Source organism: Perca fluviatilis, chromosome 24 (genome assembly GCF_010015445.1).
Source record: "Perca fluviatilis chromosome 24, GENO_Pfluv_1.0, whole genome shotgun sequence".
In the NCBI taxonomy this organism is placed as follows: Eukaryota; Metazoa; Chordata; class Actinopteri; order Perciformes; family Percidae; genus Perca; species Perca fluviatilis.
This window is the reverse complement of record NC_053135.1, coordinates 11,662,032-11,688,776: the sequence shown is the minus strand read 5'-3', so window position 1 is coordinate 11,688,776 and position 26,745 is coordinate 11,662,032. Positions and strand designations below refer to the sequence as shown.

The following is a 26,745-nucleotide window of genomic DNA, read 5'->3' as shown; positions in this document are numbered from 1 at the left end:
ATGCTATATATATGTGTGTGTGTTGCACCCCTTGAAAAGTAAAGCAGGGAACCAGTTCAGTGTAAAAGGAGCAGGTCCACAGGACGTCATCAATAATGTTGACATAAAGGAAAAAAATACACCGTCTGCTTTGCATTTCTGAGCCAATTTGCTTTTTGGTGGCACATTTTTCTTCGTCCTGCAGACAAGTAGCCAAGAATAGACGTGTGATGTTCCATAGATTTCGTTTCTATAGCTGCCAGATCTCAAACGTCAAGGATGTATGTCAGGTTTTGGTGTCGGTCCGTGAGACTCAGACGCCGAGGCATTCTTTGTATGGAGCTGCCATTTTGCATCAACATCATACTGACATCATACGTCGACCATTATAGTACAGGAAGATATTTCTTGTCTTCCTCTAACGTTAGCATTAGTTAACCAGAATTCAACGTGTTGTGCTTTGCATAAAGGATTGTTGATAATGAAGTAGATGGCTTGACATATGCCCCATATACTCACTTTGGATTGAAAGCAACAAGCTCAAACCCATGTTTGAGGATATTGAAAGGCATTCTGGTAAATGTAGGAATGTCTCTAAATATATTAAATCCAAGATATGTATACCTTGCCATCCTGATTGGGATTTAAACGTTGGTATATCCTGTACACACAGCATCTATTGCGTGAATGTCCTTCCTGGGAGAGGAATCCCTCTTGTTAATCTTCTGGAGGTTTCTCCCATCTTTCCTTGTTAAAGTTTTTGTTGTGTGTGTGTGTGTGTGTGTGTGGTGGTGGTGGGGGGAGGGGAGGGTCCTTATCCAAATTGAGGGTCTAAGAATGCATGCTGTTCCAATTGTAAAGCCCCCTGAGGCAAATTTATGATATGTCATAGTGGGCTGTAGAGATAATTGACTTGACCAGCTAATCCTGGAGCTTTCAAGCGTATCCCATAGCCTTCCTCCTTAAACGAAAGTTGCTCCGGCGTCACCATCAGACCTCGTTACATGTGATAACAGGTGGTCGTAAATCTTTTCCCGTCTCTGTTCAAAGAGGGTCCATGGTGTCGAATGTAAGCGTCTTCCCTTGGTCTTTCTCCCTACGTGCTGTCACCAGTCCATGTTTGGTTGTTTGCAAACAGATGATGTCTGCTTCTGGGGCTCTGGCAGTCTTTTCCCCACGGGCCCTTTCCATTTGACCAATTCAGCGTTCATCACAGTTGTTGCAAGCGATGTTGTAATACCACCCCGCTGGGTTGTTCTGCCGTTTGGGGGTGTACCAGCTGAGATCTTCAGGTGTTGAAAGCTTCTGGTAGGTTCAATACTCTGGTCATTCCATGACCAAAGCCCTCTACTTTTATATTGTATACCTCTATATTTAGAATATTAACCAGAGTTATGTGTCCCAAAGGTCCACAATCCTGAAATGACTGAAATGTCCAAGATCACAGTTAAAAGGGCTGCATTGTCCCCCTCATCACATACTGGAATCATGTTAACCCCTTAACCTAGCCGACTGTCGCTAATTGGCATCAAACCCCTTCCATTCCGACTGCAGGCGAGATAGCGTGTGTATTCCCCCCAATGCCGGTTTGTTTACATGCGATACAGGAGATACATCCGGTTCACGGAAGCGAAATAAAACCTAACCCTAACCCTACCCCTAACCCTGCCCCTACACCTGCCCCTACCCCTAACCCTAAAGAAACTACTGTCAATGTTAGGGAGTAGGAGAGTGTTTTCTTTCTTGCCGTCAATTACAGTTTAGAAGTTCTAACAACTTTGTGACATGAATGAAATCTACTGTGTTTTATAAATTTTACCATTTTGTAAAGAATTTTACCATAATGCCTGTTGTCGCTAATTTGCATCATACCTAAATTTATATCTATTCCATATGCTATAGACAAATTAACAATCTCAACTTAATTTAGCATCAGCTTGGAGCCAGAAACACACATAATATTTTGTTTATATAATTGTGAATAAATTCAGGCGTCAAGGGGTTAATGCTTCATTATATACTAGTTGTAACGTTCTTTTTTTTACTCAAGTCCTTCTGTGTCATTAGCTACTAGGGGAAGCTCCCTTGCTCAGAAGCATCTCAGTACTTTTTTTTTTTTCTTACCTAAATGTCAACCGCTTTTTATATATTTGATGACATTGGCTTTTCATTCGTTCATTCAATAGTTGTTGAGCATGAGCAATGCACAACATCGATTAAATGAATTACATCGCTACGCATGTATTCTGAATATCTGCAAAATGCATAAGATGCTTTGTTCTCAAGAAACATTTACTCGGCGAGCCATCGACGCGAGACTCCGTCTCAAACAGGAGCATATGTGAATAGATGATGTACTGTGTGTACATCCTGACATGTGCACTGCATGCAGATTTCATTACATATGATAAGATGAAGAGTAGCTCTGATGGGAGCAGTTCTCTGTCAATAGAAAGATTTGTTGTTGTTGTTATTGTATTTTTTTTATTCTAAACACGTTTCCATATAGCCAAACCATTTCTGTTACGTTCCCCTAAACACAACCTCCCCACACACACACACACACACACACACACACACACACACACACACGCACACACCCACCCACCCCTCAGGCTAAGCTAGCTCTGGTTGACAGAACAGCATCCTCTCTACACTTTATCTCCCTCGCTCATTGCTTTGATGTGTTGTGATTGCGTTGGTGTGGCGGTGGTGTGCTGGGTGGGAGGGGTTGGTGGTGGTGGTGGTGGGGGTGAGAGGAGGAAGGGGGGGGTTATAGCAGAGAAAAGCGTTCTGCAGTGAAAATGTGCTCCCACTGAAGCGTAGAGAGACTGCAGCACAGTGAACGAGCCTGTGCACCACCTGCAGTCGTGTATGTGTGTGTATGAAAGAGAGAGAGAGAGAGAGAGAGAGAGAGGGGGGGGGGGAAATAATCACCCAAGACACAATGATTCAACACCCCGCTCCTCTCCTCTTCTGTCATCCTCCATCCTTTCTTTATCTCCTCCCTCCTTCTCTCCCTTCGACCCAATTCTCCACACACACTACAATCATCTCACCCTGTGCCTGCCTTGCATTCGCCTTGCACCGTGACGGCTGCTTGCGTGTCTGTTTGTGTGCGTACATTGCGCATGTTGGTGTGTGTGTGTGTGTGTGTGTGTGTGTGTGTCGCCAGCATTCTCCGTTCAATATTCTCAAACACTTTCTGCCTCTCCTTCTGCGACTTCTGCTGCCTTCCTTTTTGTCACTCTTGACAACATCTTGACTCCTCCATTCACTCTTTCAGCCCGTTCTGTTGCTCCTCCACCTCTCCCAGTGATCACTACTTGATGCGCACTTTCCTTCATGCGCACATCGCCGTCTTCTCTTCTTCGGCGACACTGGCTTCAACTCTGAAATATAAACACTGAATGAATGCACTCAATGTCACTGTCGTTCTCAGCAGAAACCTACTCTGTTTTCCATCTTTTCCCCCCCCCCTCTCTCTCTCTCTCTTCCAACCGTTATGTTCCCAGTCATTTCTCCTTTTCTCTCCCCCCCCCCCTCACTCTTTTGCTCCCCTCCTCCCGCGCTGCCTGAGTAAGTGCTGCAGCATCAGTGCATGTGTGTATGTGTGAGTGAGCAGCACAGAACGAGAGACAGAGAGAGAGAGAGAGATGAGTGTGTGTGAGCGGAGTGTGTGAGCGCGAAGCACCGGGGATCCTGAGCCTGGAGGGGGAGCAGTGTGACGAGAGGGGGGCTTTTCTGCCTGTGGATGTATGTGCCAGGACAGCGGGTTTTGTTTTGCAGGGGAGCGTACATGTGCGTGGATGTGTGTGTGTGTGTGTGTGAAGAGAGACGGGGAGTGTGGGCATGCCAGCGTGCGTGTGTGTGTATGGGTAACAGTGTCGTCGATCAGCAACGGGCTCTTCGCATTATGCAGCCGACGGTGCTCATCACACTTTGAGGACTGACTCATCTAGACCGGGGGCTGTGGAGACCAGAAGAGGACGGAAGAGAAAAGAAAGACAGATGGATGCGAGGACAGAAAGACAGTTTTAGGCTCTTGATGCTTTGGGTCCCTCCACACCATCCAAAAGGTCTAGTCCGTTTGTGGGACGCCAGTAGCTCCACGCCAGCCCACCCCCCTTTGTCCCTCTCAAATTGGAATTGCAGACACATTGCAGACAGGTAGCCCAAATTGCCCCAAAAAAAAAAAACCTGAAAGGAAAATAAATTCACAGTCGTCATCTGACTTGAAGGAAGGTTTTCATTTCATTTCTGCTCCACGGAGTAGGACAAGAGGGTCTTCTGTCTCTGCGCGGTCTTTTTTTTATTTTTATTTTTTTACGCTTGACTTCGTTTTTTTTTTTTACGGGGGGGGGGGTTACAGAATCCTATCCCAGCGCCGAGGGTGGAGATAAGAGGCTGGCAGACGAGACGGGACAGACGCACGCATGGCTCGCCTCAACTGGTGCCTGGCTGCCGTCATCAGCTGGGGCAAGTTCCTCTTTGCCTGCTTCTTTCCTCTGCGGGGGTCCAAGCGAGACAAGGTAAGCCTTCGCAGAGGGGTGGGGAGTTGCTGGGGGGGGGTTTGCTGGGAATGGGAGACTAAGCTGGGATTCAATGGACGAGTTCTGCACATGTTCATGGTCTCACCCAGACAGGGGACTTTCTTCTACAATAAATGCCAAACCACATATCTGGAATTCTCATCCTGCATGAAATATACATCGGGATGGGCCCTCAATCATCCCACTCATCCATTACATGCATACTGCCGGTTTTTACCTAGACCACCAATATGACGTAGCTGTGAAAAGGAGCCTGGCGACTGGTCATGGACCATGTTTTTTTTTTTTTGGAAGACAAGTTGGTGTCCCTCTAAGTGCTGATTCAAGGTCAGTGTTCCATCTCCAAGTGGTCTCCAGGCAGCTGCTCCAGATAAAGATGGTGGGGGAACCATGGGGATCAGATTTGGGATATGCTACTTAGAGCCAGGTACCTGCAGCAGCCACCTGGAACAAGTTGCTCCTGGTACATAGGGTCACCTTGCTTTTCGGGAACTGCAGAGATGTAATGCACCATTATTGGGGGTTTTGCGTATTCCCATGAAAGATTCTCCCCATTCATCTCCTGCCATTGCACGTCATGCTGCATTTGTTCGTTTTCGATGAGGCTTGCAAGTCTTTCATCTCTGCGCCATATTCTGACGGTCGTTACGGCACATGTGTATGAACAACAAAAGGCCAAACGGAGTTCATAGAATGCTTATCAGCTGAACGCACGCTCTGTTTCTTTGTCCGTTTGTCCCCCGGAGCCAATGTTATTAGCAAAACCTGGAGCACAATCTTTGCACAATTTTTTTGCTCTTCTCTAGCAGATAATCAATCATGTGTAACAACTAAACGTTACTATTTCCTCTGACACACACGTACACAACAAAAGTGAGGACACCAGAAAGTGTACTGAGGTGATCCTCTGATGAATAGTGATGAGTGGAATCATTTTTGGAGCTGTCCCCCCCCCCTTTTTGTTGTTTATAACGCCATGAGACTCTCTCTAATGCAAATAGAGACCATTTTTTGTTATTTGTTTTTAATAGCAGTTGTCCTATGGCAGGAAACACTGACCAAATCAGCCTAATGCACTGCACCCTCAGCAGTTTAAAAAAAGAAAAGAATCTGTCCCCTTGTGAGAATATTATTATAAAGTAAAGACCTTTCGGGACTTTCATGTTGCCCTCGTGTCTTTCGTTTTCAATCCTCATCGTTGACTAATTTTTCCAAACCATGAAAAGCTCCGATCCTGAACGTCGATATATCAGTCAGGGAAACTTGAGTGTTGCAGTGCTGTAACTCTCCCTCCGACTGCTGAGCTCTCTGCTGATGCGTATGAGAGCCGTTTGGGCAGCAGTGGCGTTACAAAGTCGGGTGATGATGGGATTTTTGCCTGTGGTGACGCCGTAGCGTGCGGTGCTGCAGCCGCCCGTCTCTTCAAGCCCCAACACCCTCCCACCGGCAACCACACTAGCAGCAAATCCCCCTCCTCCTGCCCCCCACCCCAATGCCGCAGCTCCTTATCTCTACACCCGCGCTCAATCCCACCAGACTCCCCCTTGTCGCACTCTCTCGTATGTGTGTGTAAATGTGTGTGGAGCTTGTTAGTGCCTTTGCAGACACACACACACACACACACTCATTATATATCTCCTCGACCCTATGCATTGAATCCCCTAACCCATTATGTTCATTCAATCGCAGCTTTTGCTCAGCCTGGTCCTCTCAGCATTGGCATTTTTTTTTTTTTTTTTCTTCTCTTCAATCTAAAAAGAGGAATTTCCTTTTTGGTGGAATTTCTCTCACTAAATGAATGTTTTTGCACCATTTTTCAAATTGACCCACGTCTTGTTGTTATAGAGAGAAGGAAGCTCATATCTATATCGCATATCTTCAAGTCTTGTACCTACACTGTGAAATGGGACTTGTCACCAGGGATGTAATGTACCCTTGTTAAGGTACGGATACGGTGCACTTAGGCACGGTCTACATTTGTACCCTTGTTCCTTATACCTTGGAAGGGACATTTATGTAGCCCCTATAATAATAAAAATGTCATTTGATCACTGCGAAGATCTCATTTTTTTCTGTATTTGAGTCCTGGTATTCTTATTTCATAAGATCCTTTCAACTTGCTTTCAGCGAACTTGTTTTAAGGTGTTTTCTAAAATCAAGTTTCTTGATTCCAGTGTAGCAACCTGCCTTAATCTGTCTTGTTTGGCGATATAGACACTAATTTCTAGAAAACTCTCAAATATGTTCCTTTTCCTACCAACAATAAATTTTAACTTCGAGAAAAATGAGAAGAAATCAAAATGCACAGCATATGCCTTCTCCCAGTGCTATGTAGTTGCCAATATATGCTAAATGTAGTCTGTTCCACGTGTAAGATCATTATCAAAACGTAGGACATTTCTTTCCCACTCTATGATGAATTGGGGGTATTTTCTTTTTTATCACAGACGATTGCAACCTAAGATTTTGCTGTTTAAGTTCTCACCACTTGTTTACCCAATTATTGCCACAGTTGGCTGATCACCAATGTAGTTTAGTGGCCAGCAGGGCTGCCTTTTTAACCACTATAGCGAGTGTTAACGTATTGGACAAATTAATAAATGAGGATTTTTTAGGAGACTTTTTGCAGTGTACATGACAACCATTCAGTCTGTTGCTGCTCTGTCGCTCCAGCTGCAGCACTAGAGCCGGTCACGTGACCGACTGGGAGGTGAAAGTGGAGAGGTAAGGCTCTGTGTGTGTCTTCCCTCCAAGGACCGCTGTGAGGTGTTCAGTTTCCATGGCAACGCCGCTCACACAGTCCCCACATGATGAGGCCGGGTTACAACAGGAGATGGGCTCGGAATATTGTTGGCATGAGTGTGTTTGACTGTGAATGTGTGGTGGTTTTGTAAGAAGGAGATGGGGAGGCAGTGAGTGAGGTGGAGGGCTGATGTGTAAAGGTTTTCTCCATAGTGTGTTACTATGGTGACACTACGGAAGGATAACCCTCTTCTCTCCTCTACTGAATTCCCTCTCATTCTCACATCCTCTCTCCTCTTCTCTTTTCAGTTCATTTCCTTTCTGCTTCTTTCGTGCTATTTCGTTGAATTGTCTCTCCTTTCCTCGTGCCTCCTCTCATCTCTTTTCCCCTCCTCTTTTACGTTTTGTTCCGTATCTTTCATTACATTGAATTTCCTCTTGTGTCCTTTCATCTTCTGCCCTCTTCTCTTTCCTTTGTTTTTTTTTTCTAGTGTAGTTTCCTCTGTTCTTGTCTCTTTTCTTCTCCTCTCATCTTCTCCTTGTGTCTACTGCCCTTTCCTCTTTTTTCTTTTACCTTCTGTTTCTTTCCTTTATTTCACCGAATTTCCTCTGTCCTCTCATCTCCTTGTTGCTTTTCCTCTCTTTTCCATCGGTTACTTTTCTTACATTTTCTCCTCTGTTCTCCTCTCCTCTGTGTTGCTTTCTGTTTCTTTCCTTTATTTTGTCTCTTCTTTCCTCCCGTCTCCTCTTCTCTGCTCTCCTCTGTATTTTGTAAACCTTGCCTCCCTATTCATTTAACTAATGTCCCCCAGGGTAGTATATCCACATCAGGCAGTACTGCAGACAGGCTAAAAGAGCAGAGGGTGATGAGAAACCTGTCCGCTGAATGGCTCCTTATTCTCTCCCTCTAGATTGCCTCTCCAGCATATGCATGAAAACCTCATTCATTGCTCGTTGCATTTATCACATGCTCCCAACTTACCTTCCACGCTGAGTGATGCCGTCCGACTGTGGCAGGTACTGCGCCCAGAGAATTGCAGATTTGTGCCCTGAATGGCTTGCTGTATTCTGGCCCCAGCGTTCAGCATGATGGATGCCTTGTTATTTTAGCATTAAAGCTTTAATGTGATGGATTCTGCAGCGACAGAAGAGGGAGACTGCAGAGTCAATGTGGAATACTTCTCTTTTTTTTTTTTTCCTTCTCTTCCATCTCAGTTTTTTGTTAAGTGGTAGATCTAGTACAACCAAAATGTTTCAACATCTCGGGTGGGTTTGTGTTGGTGGAGCTGGTGATCAAATAGCACTCTCCTCTGTGCATTTGGCAGCGTATAGTATCAAAGTTCCCCCAACCTTTAAATAAGTGCAGGGCTGCTAACATCATTAGTCTGGGATTACAACTCTATAGGAAATAAAGTTTGTGTGTGTGTGTGTGTGTGTGTGTGTGTGTGTGTGTGTGTGTGTGTGTGTGTGTGTGCGCGCGCGTGTGTGTGTGTGTGCCTGCCTGCCTGCCTGCCTGCCTGCCTGCCTGCCTGCCTGCCTGTGTGTTTTCAGTGAGTTCTGGCATGTTGCATTGGGAATAAGGGAATAAGAACCTGACCTCACTGTGCAAAAATGTTGCACTGAGAATATACACCACTCCCAATAGCAGACCCAAAATCAATGCTTTTTGCAAGTAGTAAATTATCCCTTAAATGGCTATTCTGGCTGCATCCAGACAGAAAAACAACAACAACTTGAGATGCATGCATGAGCTGTATATGTATATTTATATTGTTACCCATCTGCAGAGACTGTGTCTGAGGGTTGGTTGGAGGCCACTAGAGGCTGCTAGCAACCCAGTTTAGACCAGTTGGCTGCAGGGAGAACGTGGTTGCCATGTCTTAAACACTGGCACCAAATCCATTTTAAAAACCAGTTCAGGAGTTAACACGACTTCTACAGCACAACCAGCAGCATTCCCCCCCCCAAATGCATCCGCACTGGGCTCTATGCTTACGTTATGTTAATAGAGTAGGGAGACACACACACACACACACACACACACAAACACACACAGATTATGTGTCAGGTTAGCCTATGGATTGAGGTAACTGTTACAGTGGAAGTGATGGAGTGCAGCAGGGATCAATAGAGGGTGTTTTCTGAAAATGAATTGGCTCTTAGCCCTTTATGGATCTGACTGTGGAGTGATGTAATGTGCCCGCACCGCTGATATAATGTTGATTCAGTGCTGTACTGATATAGATGTACACATGCACAGAGCAATCTCTAACACGTGTGTCTGGCTATGTTTGCGGACATGCATGTGAAGTATTTTTGCAAATGCACACACATAGGATTCAAAACAAACATATAGGGATAGACATGTATGCACGGGAGATTATAAAAAGTGTTTGTCATCAATTTGACACATACTATGGTGTAATCTTTATAATGCCATACAGTACAATTAAAGGAACACTTCAGCACAGTTTACATTATGTTCAGTTCACTCACACTCACACACAGACACTTTATGACGTCTGAGAAAGTAACCCTGATGATGTCATCACAGTTATGTCGTCTTAGGTTTGCAGACTATGGACCATGGAGTTTGAAAGATGTGGGCTTTAGCAGACAAAGAGGTCTTACGAATAAAGCTATTGAGTTGCATTATGGGATGTGTAGGATCCAGTGTTTGAGGAGCTTTACTCATACTACTGACTAAAGGTCAAGATATCGCTGACACTTTTGGCCTTTCTTTTTGTTATGTGTCTCTTGCAAGTGTTCCAACTTTATGGAAGTGTAATTCTGAATTGCTGAAGTACCCCGTTAAGTGTTTCTTACGGACTTTCAGAAGGAGTCAGTTTTCTCGCAAAACATATGGACCAAGGATGTCACCGCTTTTGCTGCAACACGAGTAATGCGCGTGTTGCCATATGGTCATTACTGTGCGCATATGTGCACATGGCCTTTCTTTGAGTGTGTATGAGACTGCATGTGCATCTGTGTAGACATTATCGGTACACCACAGTGATGAGCTCAGCTCTATTTTCTAACCGTTCCCACCAGCTTCTGCAGCAAGTACCTAGTTAGTTTTTTTCATTGTTTGGTCCGGCCACTCAGCTGCGTCACAGCAGCTGTTGAGTCCTGCAGATATTTTGAAGTAAAGAGTAGAGATCTGGAACCAGGAATGGGTTGCCGATGAAAAATTGAAGTGACATTAGCGCAGACATGAGCGAGCATGCTTGCAGGGGGAGAGGCGGAGGGGAAGAGAGGTGAGGTATGCGACGCAAGAGAAGCCGAGAGGGTGGACGGTGGTCAATAAATAGTGCATGTGCGTGTGCATGTGTGCGTGCGTGCGTGTGTGTGTTTGTGTGTGTGTGTGTGTGTGTGTGTGTGTGTGTGTGTGAGAGGTAAAGAGAGAGAAGAGGGAAAGGAGGGGCTAACTAGGATCATTTGAGGAGAGGGGAGTTTTGGGAGGAAGAAAAATAAAGGCCAAGACTCACCTCCCTCCCCCTTTCCTCCATGGAATAAAGTTACCACACTTCAAGAGGGACAGAAAGGAGCGTGAACAAGAGAAAGAGAGAGAGAGAGAGAGAGAGAGGACCTGGAGTGGAAGAGACAGAGCAAGCAAGAGAGGGCGGGCGCTCAGATGCGGGAGACTGACTAAGGCCATCAGAGAGAGAAAACGAGAGCAGCATTGCCTTCCCCACCCTCTGTGCACCTCACACGTCTGGCATGGATCTGTGTAGCCCGAGCCTGCGTGGAACCGCCCGCGATTTCTTGGAATACCGTGGATTTTTGCCGTGAGCCTGGAGAGCCCTTTTTTCAGGATGCCCTCCGTCTCTCTGTCTCTGCCCTCCGCTTTGGCAGGGAGGGCCAGGACCTGGGTTTGCCTCTCCTGCATGTTCTGGGTAAGGAATCACAGACGGAGAAGTAGTGCAGGTGCAAGTGATCAGCAAAAGCTCATCATAGGAAAAGTATGTCGATTTATTTTAGAAAGGCAACAGAGAGTGCTGTGTTTTGGATGCAGTCTAAGCGAGCAGACTGTATGGCATGAGAAGCATGAGACTAGGTATAGGTGGAACCAAACCTACTTTAGTTTCATTCATTCAGTTTCATTTTTTTTTCTGCTCAAATGTGCTAAATGAGCTTCCATGGTGTGTGTCAAGTGGGCGGTTATGTTTATCTGTGAAGTGTAAAGAGGTGAGGAGTTCATGGTCAATGGTGCCTTTTGAAATAACAACACAAGCAGCACCACTGTTGCTTTTAACTGCTGTATGCGTTCCATTGTTTGAAATTGGATAATTTTTCTTTTTTTTTTGAAGGAAGTCTGGTTAAAAGTTTGCAGAGTTTACTCCGGGTCGAATGCCTTTTTAACCAAAGTGGAGATAAGATATCTCCACGAACATCCTTCATCCTTTGGTCACTAGAGGTCAAGTTGGGATTTGTCGTAGGGTGAGTTACCAGTCAATCGTTCCTGCGTCGAGCCCACGCGGCCTCGGCACTAGAGCTATTTCTGGTTTCTCCTGTATAATTTAATCCGCTGCCGCTCGCTTCTCCTGCTATCTGGGACTGACTGAGTGTGTCAGAAACAGGGGGCTTTTCCACGCAGCATCTTAGTTTAAAAAAAAAAGAAGAAAAAAAAGTCTAGCACGCCAACATGGACATGTGTGCGGATGTGTGTGGACTTAGAAGCATGTGAATATGGACACAAGAACAGTTCTTTTTTTTTTCTTGCAGGGGAATATCAATTTAGTGTTTAAACCTGCAATATATTTTGTTTTAGAGAAACCCTAGAGATGTGAAAAAGCTAAATGTGCCTTTTGAGATGCTCTCCAGCCACACAATTATGTATTAGTGTGAAAAACTGTGGGCTTTCGTATGTTAACATATTGCCGCTTCACACGTTGCCTACCTTTTAGTGCTCCTAGCTGCAGTGTAACACCATCTTTATTGGAGAATTAGGTGGATTTACTGCATTTTTGTTGTCGTTGTTGTATAATGTATACACAGTGTGTAATGATCGCACCCAAGTGTTAAATGAGGCATCTGTCCTACTTTTCTGTAGCTTGCAGTGGGGGAGAGGGATCCATTTAGATGCAAGGGGGGGAAAGAGGGCAGGGTGGAGGAGAAGCTCCCACGCAGTTCACGTGCAGAGTGAGACATGGAGTTGTCCAGATGCAAGGCTTCCAATCCTACACGATCACCCTTCAAATGGACGACAAAAGGAGATGGAACACTGAAGAGGGAAAGAGAGGGAAGGACGTGAGCGTTGTGAGGTGTGACATCAGCAGAGAGAGGAAGAAGAGTTAACGAGGAGAGGCTGAGTGACGTGCGAGAAGCGGGTTCGAAGAAAGCTCCTCAAATGCATGCTATTAATAATGTATCACCCCACACGCAGGGAGAGAATATTAGATTTGACAACGCTGACAGAAACAGTCGCAAATGCATGCTGGTTCCTACAGCACTGGTCAAATACTGATGTTAGCTCATTACCGCTCTACACTATGCCATGCAGCTCTGCTCTGAATAACAACAAGCGTTATTTGACACAGCACCGGCGATATGATTTTTGAACATATTTGTTGAAGAATTTCCTGCCGGTGTTTACCCAAGTGCAGTCAAGGCGCGCCGTTAAGACCTAGGATTATGTTCATGGTGTTTTGCAGTCTCACAAGTTTGACTACAGACCTCAGATGGTTTCTTATGCCAGCTACTCTAGATTTCATATTTGCTGTCTCTCTTTGCTGTAAAACAGGGAGGCAAGCATGAAATAATGCAAGTAACTGGCTTTATGCAATCATTTTGAACAGTCAAATCACGCAGTTTAGGGCTGCAACTAACGATTATTTTCATAGTCGATTAATCTGTTGATTATTTTCTCGATTATTCGATTAGTTGTTTGGTGTATAAAATGTCAGAAAATGGTGAAAAAATGGGGATCAGTGTTTCCCAAAAAGCCCAAGATTACGTCCTCAAAGGTCTTGTTTTGTCCACAACTCAAATATATTCAGTTTACTGTCACAGAGGAGAGAAGAAACTAGAACATATTCACATTTAACAAGCTGGAAACAAAGATTTTTTTTACTTTTGTCTTAAAAAATTACTCAAACTGACTAATCGATTATCAAAATAGTTGGCGATTAATTTAAGAGTTGACAACTAATCGATTCATCTTTGCAGCTCTATTGCAGTTCTTTATTGCGTTGAAATTGCCTTTTTTTAACACAACATTTTGAAAATATCACTTATATATATATTATATCACAGGCACCATCTGTCATTTTTGGACCGTATCAATGACAGATATAATTGAGTATGATACAGAGTTTGATTTAACTTAACTTTAATCTAAAGGTAACCATGGGCTTGTGTTGTTTTGTGTAATAAATCCACTGGCAATCTATTTGGAGGTCAGAACAGGCCTTTCATTTTTGTTTTTGGTTCACTTTGGCTACCCTCTTGGTTGGATTTTATTTTTTTTTTAAGATTCATTTTATTTGATAGGGCAGCTGAAGACAGGAAAGGGGGTAGAGAGAGGGAGGAATACATGCAGCCATAGGGCCGCGGGTCGAACTCAAAACCCAGGCCACTGCGGTAAGGACTGAGCCTTGGTACATGGGGCGCACGCTCAACCAGGTGAGCTACCAGGGCGCCCCCGTCTTGTTTGGATTTTGATCAAGGTTTGGGCCAAACTGCACTACAAACCCTCCATATTACTGTATGTTAAAGGTGCACTCCACTGATTTTTAGACATGAACATCAGTTTACTTGCCTTAAGGATTCACACTCAGCCTGTGAGTTACACAGTGAGTGACAGATGGCGTTGTATCATCTGTGGCTCTTGAGGAAGTTAAAGAAAAGGAAGTCTGTGAAAATATCATGAATGTGTTAAAAGAACTGGATACAGTTTTCGAGGCGGAGCCCCGTTCATCCCTGTGAGAGTTGCTCAGTGGCGCATGAAGCCACAACGGAGCAAAGAAAATGACCCGGATGATCGGCACTTCTTCTGCATTGTGCGGCCCGTAGAGCAGGCTCACTAGAGACAACCGCCGGGCAAGCCAGCTACTTCCTGTTTAGCGCTCAACTAACTTGAATGGGGATTCAATGATTTCATCGTGCGGCTCTTTTTAGACTTTCCAAATGTTATTGGACCTAATGGATCAAATTCCGATAGTGAAACCAGTCATTTTTTGGGTGTTGTGACACTCAGAAAAATGTATCCACTGATTTACAGACATGTCTTTCGCAATGTCAGTCTATGAGGAAAAAGTCTCTTTGGGCATCACATGATGGCCCGGGAGTTGCAGTTCCACCGTTTGCCTGCTATGTTATATTTGCTTCAAAGCCCAGCGTACATCCTGGGGGCCTGGAAAATATCCCTTATGATTTCATTAGGGTTATCTTGACTTGGGCTTGGAGATGTTAGCCGAGAGTCTGTATTACTAATTTGGGTTGTGGAGTTTGAAAGACATGGGCATTTATAAGGCTGGGAGGGTCTAACGAAAGATGCTATTAAATCGCATTATGGGACGTAGGGGGAGAGGGGAAGACATGCAGGAAACCGTCACAGGTCAGACTCGAACCCTGGACCTTCTGCGTCGAGGAGTAAACCCCTTTATGTGTGCGCTCGCTCTACCAACTGAGCTAACCCCAGCCACTGGCTTGTGATTTCTTAGCTTTCTTGTAATTTATGTGACACGATAGGACTGCTCACGCACATAATAATAATAATAATATCAGAATAAAGAATACTTTCATGACTCTGCAATGATTTTTTTTTTAGGCTGCTCCAAAACAACTTCCATTTCATTCTTTGCTGTAGTCCAGTACAAGGCAGCTGAAAAACCCTTGACACTTAAGATGTATAGTAGATCCATCATGTCTTCAGTTGTCTAACAGAGTCCCCCCTTATTGACTGAACAGAATTCCCCCGGAGAGCTCTAAAAATCAATCAGACTTTGATTGGACCGTCACAGCCTGCCACGCCTCTGTGTGCGTCACCTCTGTACGAGTGGGTCTGAATGTGTGTGGCCTGGCGTGGATTAGGAATGTCATTTCCCTCTGCTAATAAGAGCATATATTCTAGGCCTGCCTGGTGATTAGCTCGCGTTGAGTGACAAGATTCTCGAGTAATGAATCAGTCTCTGCATCTCTGTGTGCAGGCCGGGGGGGCTGATTCCCCCACAGCATCATAGCAACAGCATCATCTTTATCGGTCTACTTTGAAAGGACAAGGACTACATCTTTAAGAGGAAATTATATTTGAACATGAGGTCATTTTGGATAGTTTGAGTCCGAAATTTAATTTCACAGTAAAATAGATTTTCAATCATTGGAGTGTTTTTTTTTTTTGTTTGTGCTGGCATTCTTTTTGTAAAATGATTTACTCAAAAAGAAGCAGCAAGGTTTGTCCAATATCGTACCCACTTTTTTTAATTCACTCAAAAGATATCTTTTCTTCTTTTACGAGCAGCGATGCAAATTTCCACTGCAGTAAAAGTGATAGATCTAAAAAGCATTAGAGAACATCCTTTAAGTAGTGGCCAATACTGTATAAAAGGTCAAGTAATCTAACGTGGCTTCATCAGTGACTGTCGTTTTTGGAGGTTGTGACCATCTGCGGTTAAGCGCTGTCCAAACTCTATTGCACTATTTTTTAACGTTATCCAGTTGGTTTTGAAAAAAAAATAAAGAAAAAAAAGTTCTTTTTTGTCCAGCATGTAATAATAACGGCGATATTTTTGGTTTTAATCATAATGCCCACCTCAAAATGACATGAAACTGCACTCAGTTCTACTTCTGGTCAACGGCCTCCGCAGGGACCTCATGTGCTGTTCATCTGCCGCACGGGCTGACTGTTTGCAGCCAGAGATCCCTCCAACTCTCACTGGAGCTTTCTCCATGCTCTCGTTTTCCAACCAGTGGATTTAGTGCACGAGTATATATGCCTGCATGGCGTGCGATACTGTATCTTCGAGACTCAGACTGTCCTCCGAGAGTGTAGCCTGTCACTCTGGCTAAACAATGCTCCGTGTATCTGTGACCAGGTGATTTATATGCGATGTGACCAGGCGCCTCCCTCCAGGCGCCCAGGCCACCATCAGCCAGCCCCGCGACCCAGCTTCAGCGCTCTTCCCCCGGGCGCTGTGCACTACGCTGCCCTCCCACGTCTCATACCCGAGTCTGCATCTCAGCCAGTTCAGAAGATCTGTCTGTAGACAAAGTTGTACTCTAGATGGCCATTAAATGTAGAAGCAGTTGAAATAATTGCTGTATCACAACTAAGGACATGTCCACACAACCACGCACACCTGCACACATATAGGGAGCACAGGAATGCTTACCTTTCAAAGCTACGTCTCTGTTGTGTTCTTGTTCTTTGTGTGTGTGTGTGTGTGTGTGTGTGTGTTTCTCCCTGGGATGGACTCAAGGAGAGAGAGAGAGTGCTCATTAGCAAACATGGCATCCCAAGTTCATTAGCAGCTGGCTAATGATCATAAGCAGCCTAGACTTCATGATCACAACTCATTGATCTTTGTGTCTCCCTGTCTGTACCTGGTATTGATCATATCGCGCACTCACGTAAACAGTATAACAGCTGCACCCTCACGTATACACACACACACACACACACACACACACACACACACACAAATGTATGCATCTATAGAACATCACACCCACACATATGCGGGGAGGTAGCCATACTGTAGATTCATAGAGATCTTGCACACACACACACACACACACACACACACACACACACACACACACACACACACACACACACACACACACACACACAGTTCATCTACTACAATCTGGCAACCGGCCGACAGTGTCAGTCCACTGGGATCGGCTGTATTCAGCGCCATAAATAAAACATCCCGAGCTCATATCTATGTTCTTGTACACTGATCCATACTCCGATGAAGTATGGACGTAGACACAGGAAGACGTGTTGTATCAGTGCCTTAAAATTGTAAATATTCGGATTGTGATGATATTTTTAAGATGCTTTGGATTTGTCCTTGTTTGTGTTTCTAAAGGGGATCAACCTTGCCTCTCCAGTAATGTGTACATTCCAACAATAAAACATACCCCTGACCATATTCTTGTACATTTCAAAGAAGGTAACAGCCTGCTCGACATGCTTTATGATTATGGGTACTTCTGTGCTGCCAATCACTGATGTACCCATAATCACAGTGAAGAAGGCCCCTCCGGGGTTATAAACCAGAATAATGACTATCCTGATATGAGATTTCACTGTCCCATCAGTTATTTCCCCATCTACTGTAAAAATGTTCATAAATGGAGGTGCACGGGACAACACCTCAATCAACGTGCATTGCTTTATGTTTTTCATTCAAGGCTCCTTGACGTGACGAATTTTTGGAATCTGTTTTTTTTTCTTCTTCTTCTTCTTCTTCTTCTTCTTCTTCTTCTTCTTCTTCTTCTTCTTCTTCTTCTTCTTCTTCTGCTGGTGAGAGAGAAATGAATCGGCAGTGTAGTTTCGTCTGCACCGTCTTGCAGCCTGATCTTAACCACCCTGCTAATTCAAGCCGTTTGATATGCCATCTGTGTGTTGAGGTCACAGATTCAACAGACCGTTTAAGAGCAGAGGTTGCCAACGAGAGCAGAGTTCATAGTGAGGTGACGCAGAGTCTCACAAAGTTTCCTTAAAACGTCTAATGAATTCTGTCATTAAAAGGGGCACTCCACCAATTTTACACATAGAGATCAGTTTACTACTTGGATTACTGCTTCGGTGGTGCCAAAAGTTGTAAAATTGTCACAATTGTTAGGGTTATTTACTCACATTGTGAGTAAATAACCCTAATAATGTCATAGTGATGTCATCAAGGTAGCATCACTACACATTTGTATTTGAAAGGCCGCCTTACAAACTGGGCTGTGGCGTTTGAAAGATGTGATTGTTGTTGTACCATGCGGGGAGGGAATGAAAAGATGCTATTGAGTTGCATTATGGGAAATGTAGGATCCAGTTTGACTTATACTGTGGACTAAAATTCAGGATACCGCAGCCTCCGCTGCTTCGATTTTGACAGTTCCTTTTAAAATCGGCCTCCTGAGGTTCCCTCAACTTTATGGAAGTGCAGTACAAAATCGGTCAGTGTAATGCTTATCAGTTCAATTTTCCAAGCACAAACGGACATTTGAAAAAACAGAAAAATGGGTTCCAATATCCAATTTTTCATTTTTTTCTGCCTTGACAAATTAAATTTAAACTGTTTTTCCAATTTTCTGTTTTTATTCAGAGGATCAGAAATTTAGAAAATTACAAAATTGCATCTGGGCTCCAATTATTCAGTACTGCAATGGTATTCTCTCCCTCATTCCGCCTAGCTACGCCCTACGAAAACCATCAGTTGCAAGCACCTCTGACCCCAAAGTCTATCAGTTTTTCATTTTGGTTCATATGCAGTTAATGACCTGCATATTTTGCAAAGTAGAGGGAGAGAATACCATGGCAGTATTGAATAATTGGAGCTCAGACGCAATTTTGTAATTTTCTCAATTTCTGATCCTCTGAATAAAAAACAGAAAATTGGAAAAACAGGTTAAAAGGTTAAAGATCCAATTTTTTTATTTGTCAAGGTGGAAAAAAATGAAAAATTGGATATTTGAACCCATTTTTCTGTTTTTCCAAATGTCCGTTTGTGCTTAGAAAATTGAACTGATAAGTGTTACACTGACCCAAATCGCTGGAGTAATCTTTAAAAAAACACAACTTTTTGTGTGTGTGCATTAAATCAAGTGTGACACCCCGTAGCATTAGAATCGTATCTAATCGTACCATCTAAGTGTCTTCACTCTTGAAACAGCTGGACGTCCACCATAGTTGTTGTGTGTTTATGAAAACTGCTTTCTAGACTAGGAAACATGTAAAATGCTGACACACTCATACAAGTATTACAAATATCACCCTGGTTCTCATTTTCCTTCTTGTTGTGTTTCTCATTTCTTGTTTTTTCTCGCTCTCCGTCTCACAAAGGCGCCCATTGTGCCTGACAGAATTGCAATTTGGTGGAAATTGAAAGCAGGTGTGGCTCTGCTTTTTCATCTCGGGGGGGGGGGTGCAGGACTTCTCTTTTCCCTCGGCCTGTTAGTTTCTGTGGGGCCTGTTCCTCACGCTTGACTTCAGTGAGTCATGTCGTCCAACGTTTTAGCTGGTTTTGGCGCTCTTTGTCCTTTTTTTTTTTTTTTCTCGTCTGGGTGAGTCATTCGCTCCGTCTGTTTACCTCGTCCATCAGCCAGGTAGTCACTCGTTCTGAAAACAAACACCTCACTCACTCAATTTCTTTCTCACATACTATATATCTTACAGCGGACAGCCTTAAGAGGAAAGAGAATAATTACTGCAGTCTCTAGGACTCCTGTGCTGTCAATTTCATCTCAAAAAAGTATTTTCAATAGGAATAAGAGAGGAGCAAAGAGTTCCGATCTTAACCTGATCAACAAGGATTTTCACGTGTTTTTTTTAAAAGAAGCCCACATGAACATGTAATTCTTCTGCTAAATATACAGAAAAAAAACGCTAAATTAACCTTCTGGATTTAGTCTCTAAAGGGCAGTATTTATTTCACTATTGTTCCTTATAGACGGTTGTTGCACATTAGGGGACACTCTCATTGAGCAATTATTGGACTACAGGGTTTGCGTCAAATTACATCATTATGCAAAATGATACTGTACATTTTTATTCCAACATGCCCCTCTTTGAGTTTTTAAACCGTTTTTTTTTTTTTTCAATTCAAGCAGAAAGACTTTCCTCTAACTGAAAGTAATCTCACATTGCCAGACCTTCCTCCGCAGCGCTGCGGTCCACGCAGCATTCCCGGGATGGGAGAAAAACGTGGTCTGGTTTATTGGCATTTCTTTAAACCAATCACAATCGTCTTGGGCGCCGGACAGAGCCACGGTGCCGCTGCAATATAGCTTCTGGAAGGAACTTGTTTTGGTGGAAGATGTGTACGTTCAAAAGTTGTTTTAGTCGAATAATAACAGAAAACTCCGATTGGACAGATAGTCTAGCTAGCTGTCTGGATTTACCCTGCAGAGATCTGAGGAGCAGTTAACCAGAGTCCTCAGAAATCCACCGGAGTTTAAAATTCCAAAAACAAAGAAAGCGGAAGGTGACGGACATCCGGCCGAAAGAGGGACATCCAGCCGAATTTCCACCACCACCGGAGCAATCCCGAAAGTGAAACGTTGCAGATATAGACTAACTGAAAAGTAATATAACCACATGTGTAGTTTTACATTAGAGGAGGCATGTTGGACATATACTGTATGTAGGAATTAAGCTTGAAGTGGGGAAGTTTGTGTTGACGTACAGAGTGTGAAAGTGGTTTTGAGTGTCTGGGCCGAGATGTAGCAGCTGAAAATGCACATGGCATAAACAGAAGGTCCAGACTTTAAGCATGCACCCATATATTGAAACTCACCTCTCTTGATCAAATGTCCCTACATTATACTCTGTGTATATGACAATTAAGACTAAAGCTTGTTTGACAGAGCTGTGGATATTTATACGTGTGTAGTTTTGGAGGACTGGAGTTTATGGGTCTGATACATAGCCTATTAGAGAGAGAATAACATATCAGAGCAGATTTGTGTCCATAGAAAAGTTGCGTTGACCTCCATCGTGTCAACTGTACTGTAATATCCAACAACTGCCACACATATCTTGTATTTTTGGCCACTTGGGGGCAGCATAAACAAGCTGTGAACACAACATATACATATCATCACCCGATACAGAGAACTCATGAGCAAACAAATTGCCTACACATCCTGCTGATAGGTTACGGAGCAATATTAGCATTTATTTGGAGTCGTGTTTGTGTCCACTTTAATGTAAGTCTAATATTCCCGTTACTTTTATCTCTGTTTTTGGTCTCCACCAATCCCTGAGAAATATCTGCTATTTTAGCTGCTGAATGCTCCACTATGTTCACCAGCTAGCCGCTAACTTTGTCTTTGTCTTTTTTCTTCTTTTTTTGGGCAGGTAGTGTACTTTTACCAAAAAATTGTCTCACCAATTTAGTCTCTAATGGGTTTTTTAGGTAGAGAGTCAATATTATTCCTGTCAAAGTGGCCACCATAGGAATATAAACTTTTTCCCATGAATATTGTCCATCCTAATCTCTTCTGTCTTCTACATTCAGAGACGACACATTTATGGGTTTATACGCTTGACTGTCTAAACAAATAACTAAAGTTCATGTACAGGTCTTTAGGTGTACATGCGTGACTGAAGACATGTATGTTTGGTTATAGGTTATATTGTATGTGCCAGGACTAATTTGTGTCCATGCAGAAAGAAAGAGCAGTTCCTGTGAGAGAGTCGTCCCATCTCCCTCTCTTCTCTTCCTTTCACTTCCCTCCTGCTCCCACATCTTGGCTCTAAGTGGGGTCGCGGGCGAGGTAGCGTAGTGATGCTTTTCATTAGCTAAGTGCAACTGGGGGAGAGGAGCACAGGGCCTTGATTTACTGGGCCTGCTGTCTATAAGCCTAGACACACACACACACACACATAGGCTACACACTCACAAAAACACCTACTCTCCTCCTCCTCCTCCATCCCTTGCTCTTAAACCGCTTACTCTATCCCTTTATCCCCCCTTTCTCTCCATCTACATCCATTTCCCTTCCCCTCTCTTTCTCTTTTTCTTGCCATCTCTCTACATAACTCTCCTTTCAATTTTCTTTTCCTGGCCTGCCCCTGGGAGTCTCCTCCTAACACGACACAGATGACAGGGCTCGGGATTTTTCACTTTTCTGTGTTGGCTTGTCAAAAACACAGCTTCCATTAAATAGATCCACGCCCTCAAAAGTGACTCCGAGTGTCCATAATTGTCAATAGTCTGAATTTGGCAGCAGGAACGATGGTATTATTTTTGAAAAAATATCGTGTTGGCTGAACATTTATGAAGATTTCAGCATGACAGTTGTTTGGTTTTTCGTCATGATGGTCCAGGAGTCTCTTGGTTTTCTTCATTTTGTCGAGACCCTGTCTCACGGCAGTTCGTGAAATGGTCACGTTATTTAATCTATTGATTCGTGTCCACGGGGACGTTTTGGTCGTTTTTTTTTTCTTGGTGTCCAGCACGAAAATGTAAACTAATGTATTTAAATGGGAAGCATATGTCGGTAGCGTAAGGGGGTTGGTCGGGGTGGTGGATGGGTCAAACAATTCAGGACTTTCACCCCGGAGGCCGGGGATCGCGTCCCGCGTGTGGCGTTTTACCTCCCGGCGTGTGAGACGCCCGTCTCCCGGCGTGTGAGGCGTCCGTATAGCCCATTTCGTGCTGGCCACCACGAAAAAAAACAAGAAAAACGTCCCCGTGAACACAAATCAATAGATTAAAATAACGTGACCTTTTCACAAACTGCCGTGAGATCGTGTTGTAAATGCCCATTACTTTGGCGTTTGAACTATATGGGCTCTCTGGCGCACCGTATTGTATTTATAAAGATGCTCAACACAGGTCGCATCTTTAAATTTTTCTTCTACATGCTTGTATTTATTTAAGAACAATCTTACGTCGGCAGTAGATTTATTCAGCATGAGTAAGTAGGTTTTCAGAGCATACAGAAAATGTAAAGGCTTTCACAAACTCTTGAATGAATTCAAACATTTGTGGGGGAAAAAAACGTCACAGATGACTTTATCCTGAAGTTCTTTTCTTGGCAGAATGTTTTCTTGATATGAACATCGGGAGGCAAGTTGTTTCGTACCGGATAATAAAATCTGTCATGGATGGTTAAGAAACTGATGGCATTCATTAGTGAACTAGCTATCTGATTACATGCCTAATTGTGAGCTTTACTAACATCTTTACTCCCTGAAAAAAAAAATATGAGACTTAGTTTTTGTGTGTGAGCCGTTATTTCCACTGTGGACCACACAAACTAAGTATGATCCCTGTTTTTCTCTTTGTTGATTACTTGCCATTTAAGTTGCCGAGGCCCTTTTCCCCCTCTCTCTGAAAAAAAAAAAAAAAGTTGAATCCCAGATGCTACATGGCAGCCATCCAAGAACCATTTGCACTCTTGTTGTGGTGATACTCACCGTGGGCCTGTATGCCAGGGTGTGCATGCACGTGCATATGTGTGTCCGGTGTGTGTTTGTGTGTGTTTGCAAACTTGTGGTTGTGTGGGGTTTTTTTTTCTGTCTTTTGTTTTTAATCCTATCTCATCCATCATTGTTTGACAGGACACGTTGACCCCAGTTGCCGTGGCAGCCAGGTAACCATGGCTCCTGCCTGTGACACAGCTGGCTGCATCTGATTGGTTTAGCCGGCGGCTTTCTGCCAGGTCATCTTTAACATCAGGGCTGTAGAGTGGCACCAAGGTGCTTCTACTGCTATTTATAACCCCAGGCAGGCCCGCACTGCCAAAGATGTCCATCTTAGTTAGTTATATGTTAAGTCTGGAAATCTTTTTCTTTTCACTAGGATTAATTCTAATTTTTTTGGACATAACTTCACATTTACATGTGTGATTTCATGGAGTTTTATATATATTATGAAATATAAAATGTATAATGTAGATTACTTGTATAGATTAGTCATCAGAAACATTTTTAACAGTTTCAATAAGGAAATTAAAATATATATACAGTACATACATATCATTTTCCATGTAATACTCCTCTTTGTTTTCCTTCTGCACCGTCTCGCATTTGTTCATCTCAGCAGTCCTCCAATAATCATGATGGATATCGGTCAGCTCAGATTACATCCCTTCACTTTAATGAAACTGTGTGTGGGAGAAATGTCTGCGGCCTGTCTATGTTTAAACCTGAGCTGCTGCTCAATATCAACTCGTGAAAGAAAAAAAAAAAAAACGTCTTCAATGAGATGGACACCAGCCTGGTTGTAAATTATGACTTTTTTTTTTTTTTTTTACAGGAATTAACAGTGTAGCATATTGTTTGTTTGACGCTACCTGTTGTGACATGCTGTGTCTGTGCTGTGCAGCCAAGGCCAGCCATGATTCCTCCGTGGAGCTTATAGCGAGCGTGTCGCAGTGTGACAAAAGCCATTAAGATTTAGGGAGATAGGGGAGGGAAAACGCTGAGAAATACACTTTTGCGAACGCTTTGAGCCAAATTGACTGTGGCGCACGGAGAGAGAGAGAGAGAGAGAGAAAGAAAGAGAGAGAAAAAAAGCCAGGGAGCTTCAAAAAGAAAGCAGAAATGAGCTCAAAGACAATGAAGCAATGGATTACACAACTTAGTCTCGCGTTCACCAGTGAGCCACATCCTATATGCCTTTGTAGTTGGAGTAGTTCTGGTAGTAGTGATTTAAATTAGTTGTGGTAGTAGAGGAACTACTGGTAGTAATAGTAGTACAGCTGGAGTTGTTGCGAGGAGATGCCATTCTGCACTGAAGAGAAGGGAGTTATGGGTCTTGCAGGCCTACAGAGGGGCTGGCGTGCACAAAATCTCAGCTCATCATGCAGCTCGATAGGTCGACCAAACTGATTGGTTGAATCAACTTTCACCGCGGAATATTGACGTCACTGGAAGTAAATTGGCTACTAGACATTGGGGTTTGATTTATTTCACTTCAGCTTGTGAAAGAGGATCTTACTGAGATTATTTTATTTGGGAAGCGATGCAACATTTACAAGAATCCCCTCCATTTTTAGCGGGTGATAATACAGAACTGGAATCCCTCTCAGATAATTAATGGGATTGGTCGCTTTTGTTTTTATTAATCCTGAAGGGACTCATTCATTCCTCCTTTTTCGAGGCGATAGCTGGAACAAGTTGTCTTTAAAACGTTGTTTTTCAAAAAAAAAAAAAAGCACTAAGGTTTACAGGCCAGCAGAGCCCAGCCCAGACTGGCCCAGCTGCACAAATACACAGAGGAAATGACATCATCATTATGACTAACCAAAGGGGGTTTGGGAAAAGAGAGCTCAGGAGAGGTGTATCGCTTATCCAGTAGGGTGTTAGAAGGTGAATAACAAGAAAGAAACTGTCAGAAGAAAAGAGCAGATCTTGAAACAGCTTCATTTTCGGTGTGTTGTTGTTTTTTTTATGAATTTGACCTTCAAAATTAAAAAGAATAGTATCAAACTAGCCCAAACAAATAGAATAAAATCTGACTAAAAGCATTTAATCTGCAATGCATCACTCAGCCCTAGGGTTGGGTAATGAATTCAATACTTTTTAATTCAATTCAAATTTGAATTGAATTGAATTGAATTGAATTGAATTGATACTTTTTAGGCACCGACCGAATTGCCTCCTTAGTATCAAGTATCGAAAAATGCCTCGCCATTCAATACCAAATTTCAGTAACTTGGTAGCAAATCTCATCAGCGTCAGTGTGCCAATAAGCATGCAGCATGCTTCTACCAAGATCTAATAACGCTGGTGATTGGCTGTCTTAACGTTCCACGTTGTAGGGACACGCAGGGAAATCTCTACGTTACGCTCACGTAGTAGGAGCTGAAAAATCTAAAATTGTGCCATAATTTGTAATTTCTTTTTGTTAAAATGGATTTTTATAAAAATTCAATCACGGTTCTGGTATCGGTACCAGTATCAAAAATTGCTGAAGAATACCCGGCCCTACTCAGACCTCAAACGAAAAAGATGACCAAAACTAAATCATTTTTTTTTATTTATTTTTTTTGCCATTTGATGACGCTCTCAAGCATTCAGTGTCAGGTTGAGCTGCTTAAGAGTTAAGGCACCTTCAGAGGGAATTCTAGTGACCCAGTTACAGTATTCTTGGCTGCATTTCGTATGCTCCTGGTTAAACTAATCAAATCAACGCTGAGTAATGTCCAGCTGTTTGGAAGGAAAATTAGATTTCAACATAGCGATGCTTCGAGAGTGTTGGAGATGTCACTACACGTCAGGAATAAATCAGTGTAACTCATGGAAGGTCTTTGGGGTTCACCCTTGTTGTTATCCTGCCAGCGAGCAACATGCAATAACCCCACCTTCATCATCGTCGCCGTCGTCGTCGTCGTCGTCATCATCATCATCATCATCATCATCATCATCATCATCATCATCATCATCATCATCATCATCATCATCTGTGTTTCAATAGCTTTGCTTTTAGGGGGACCAAAAAAGAAAACGTGTGCACCTTTTATTCCTCGCTGCTCTGCTCAGGTTTTGGTGCAGTTTCTGGAGCTGCTGTGTCCTCAGGCGGCTCTGAGAAATGTTCCAGGAGCCCGAACACACACACATACACACACACCCATCCATACAGTACACTATGAACACACACACACACACACACACATAGACACACATACACACACAGGCGTTCCTCGAGTTTTTGAGGTTGTTGGCCGCTGTGAGGCTTCTTTTTTCCTCTCTCCTCTTCATCATGAATTAGTCATTTAATTAGAAAACTTCAAAGTGAAAACATCCTCTGCTGGTGGGTGGACTGTGTCAGTGTCTGTCAGTGTGAGTGCATGA

General features: G+C 43.4%; 1 protein-coding gene across 9 annotated transcripts in view; it reads left to right on the top strand.

The window, feature by feature from the left end:
- Positions 1 to 4,343: 4,343 nt before the first annotated feature.
- The window catches only part of tns1a (tensin 1a), a 116,863-nt gene continuing 94,461 nt past the window's right edge, over positions 4,344 to 26,745 (top strand). For 7 of the 9 annotated variants that reach the window (XM_039792804.1, XM_039792794.1, XM_039792798.1 and 4 more), the window contains exon 1: positions 4,344 to 4,511. In XM_039792804.1, the coding sequence (XP_039648738.1) occupies positions 4,416 to 4,511 (96 nt within the window). In that variant the 5' untranslated portion in view covers positions 4,344 to 4,415. Of the gene's footprint in view, positions 4,512 to 10,904; positions 11,171 to 26,745 lie in introns of those variants that run through there. The other 2 variants (XM_039792803.1, XM_039792795.1) reach the window with 1 other exon arrangement.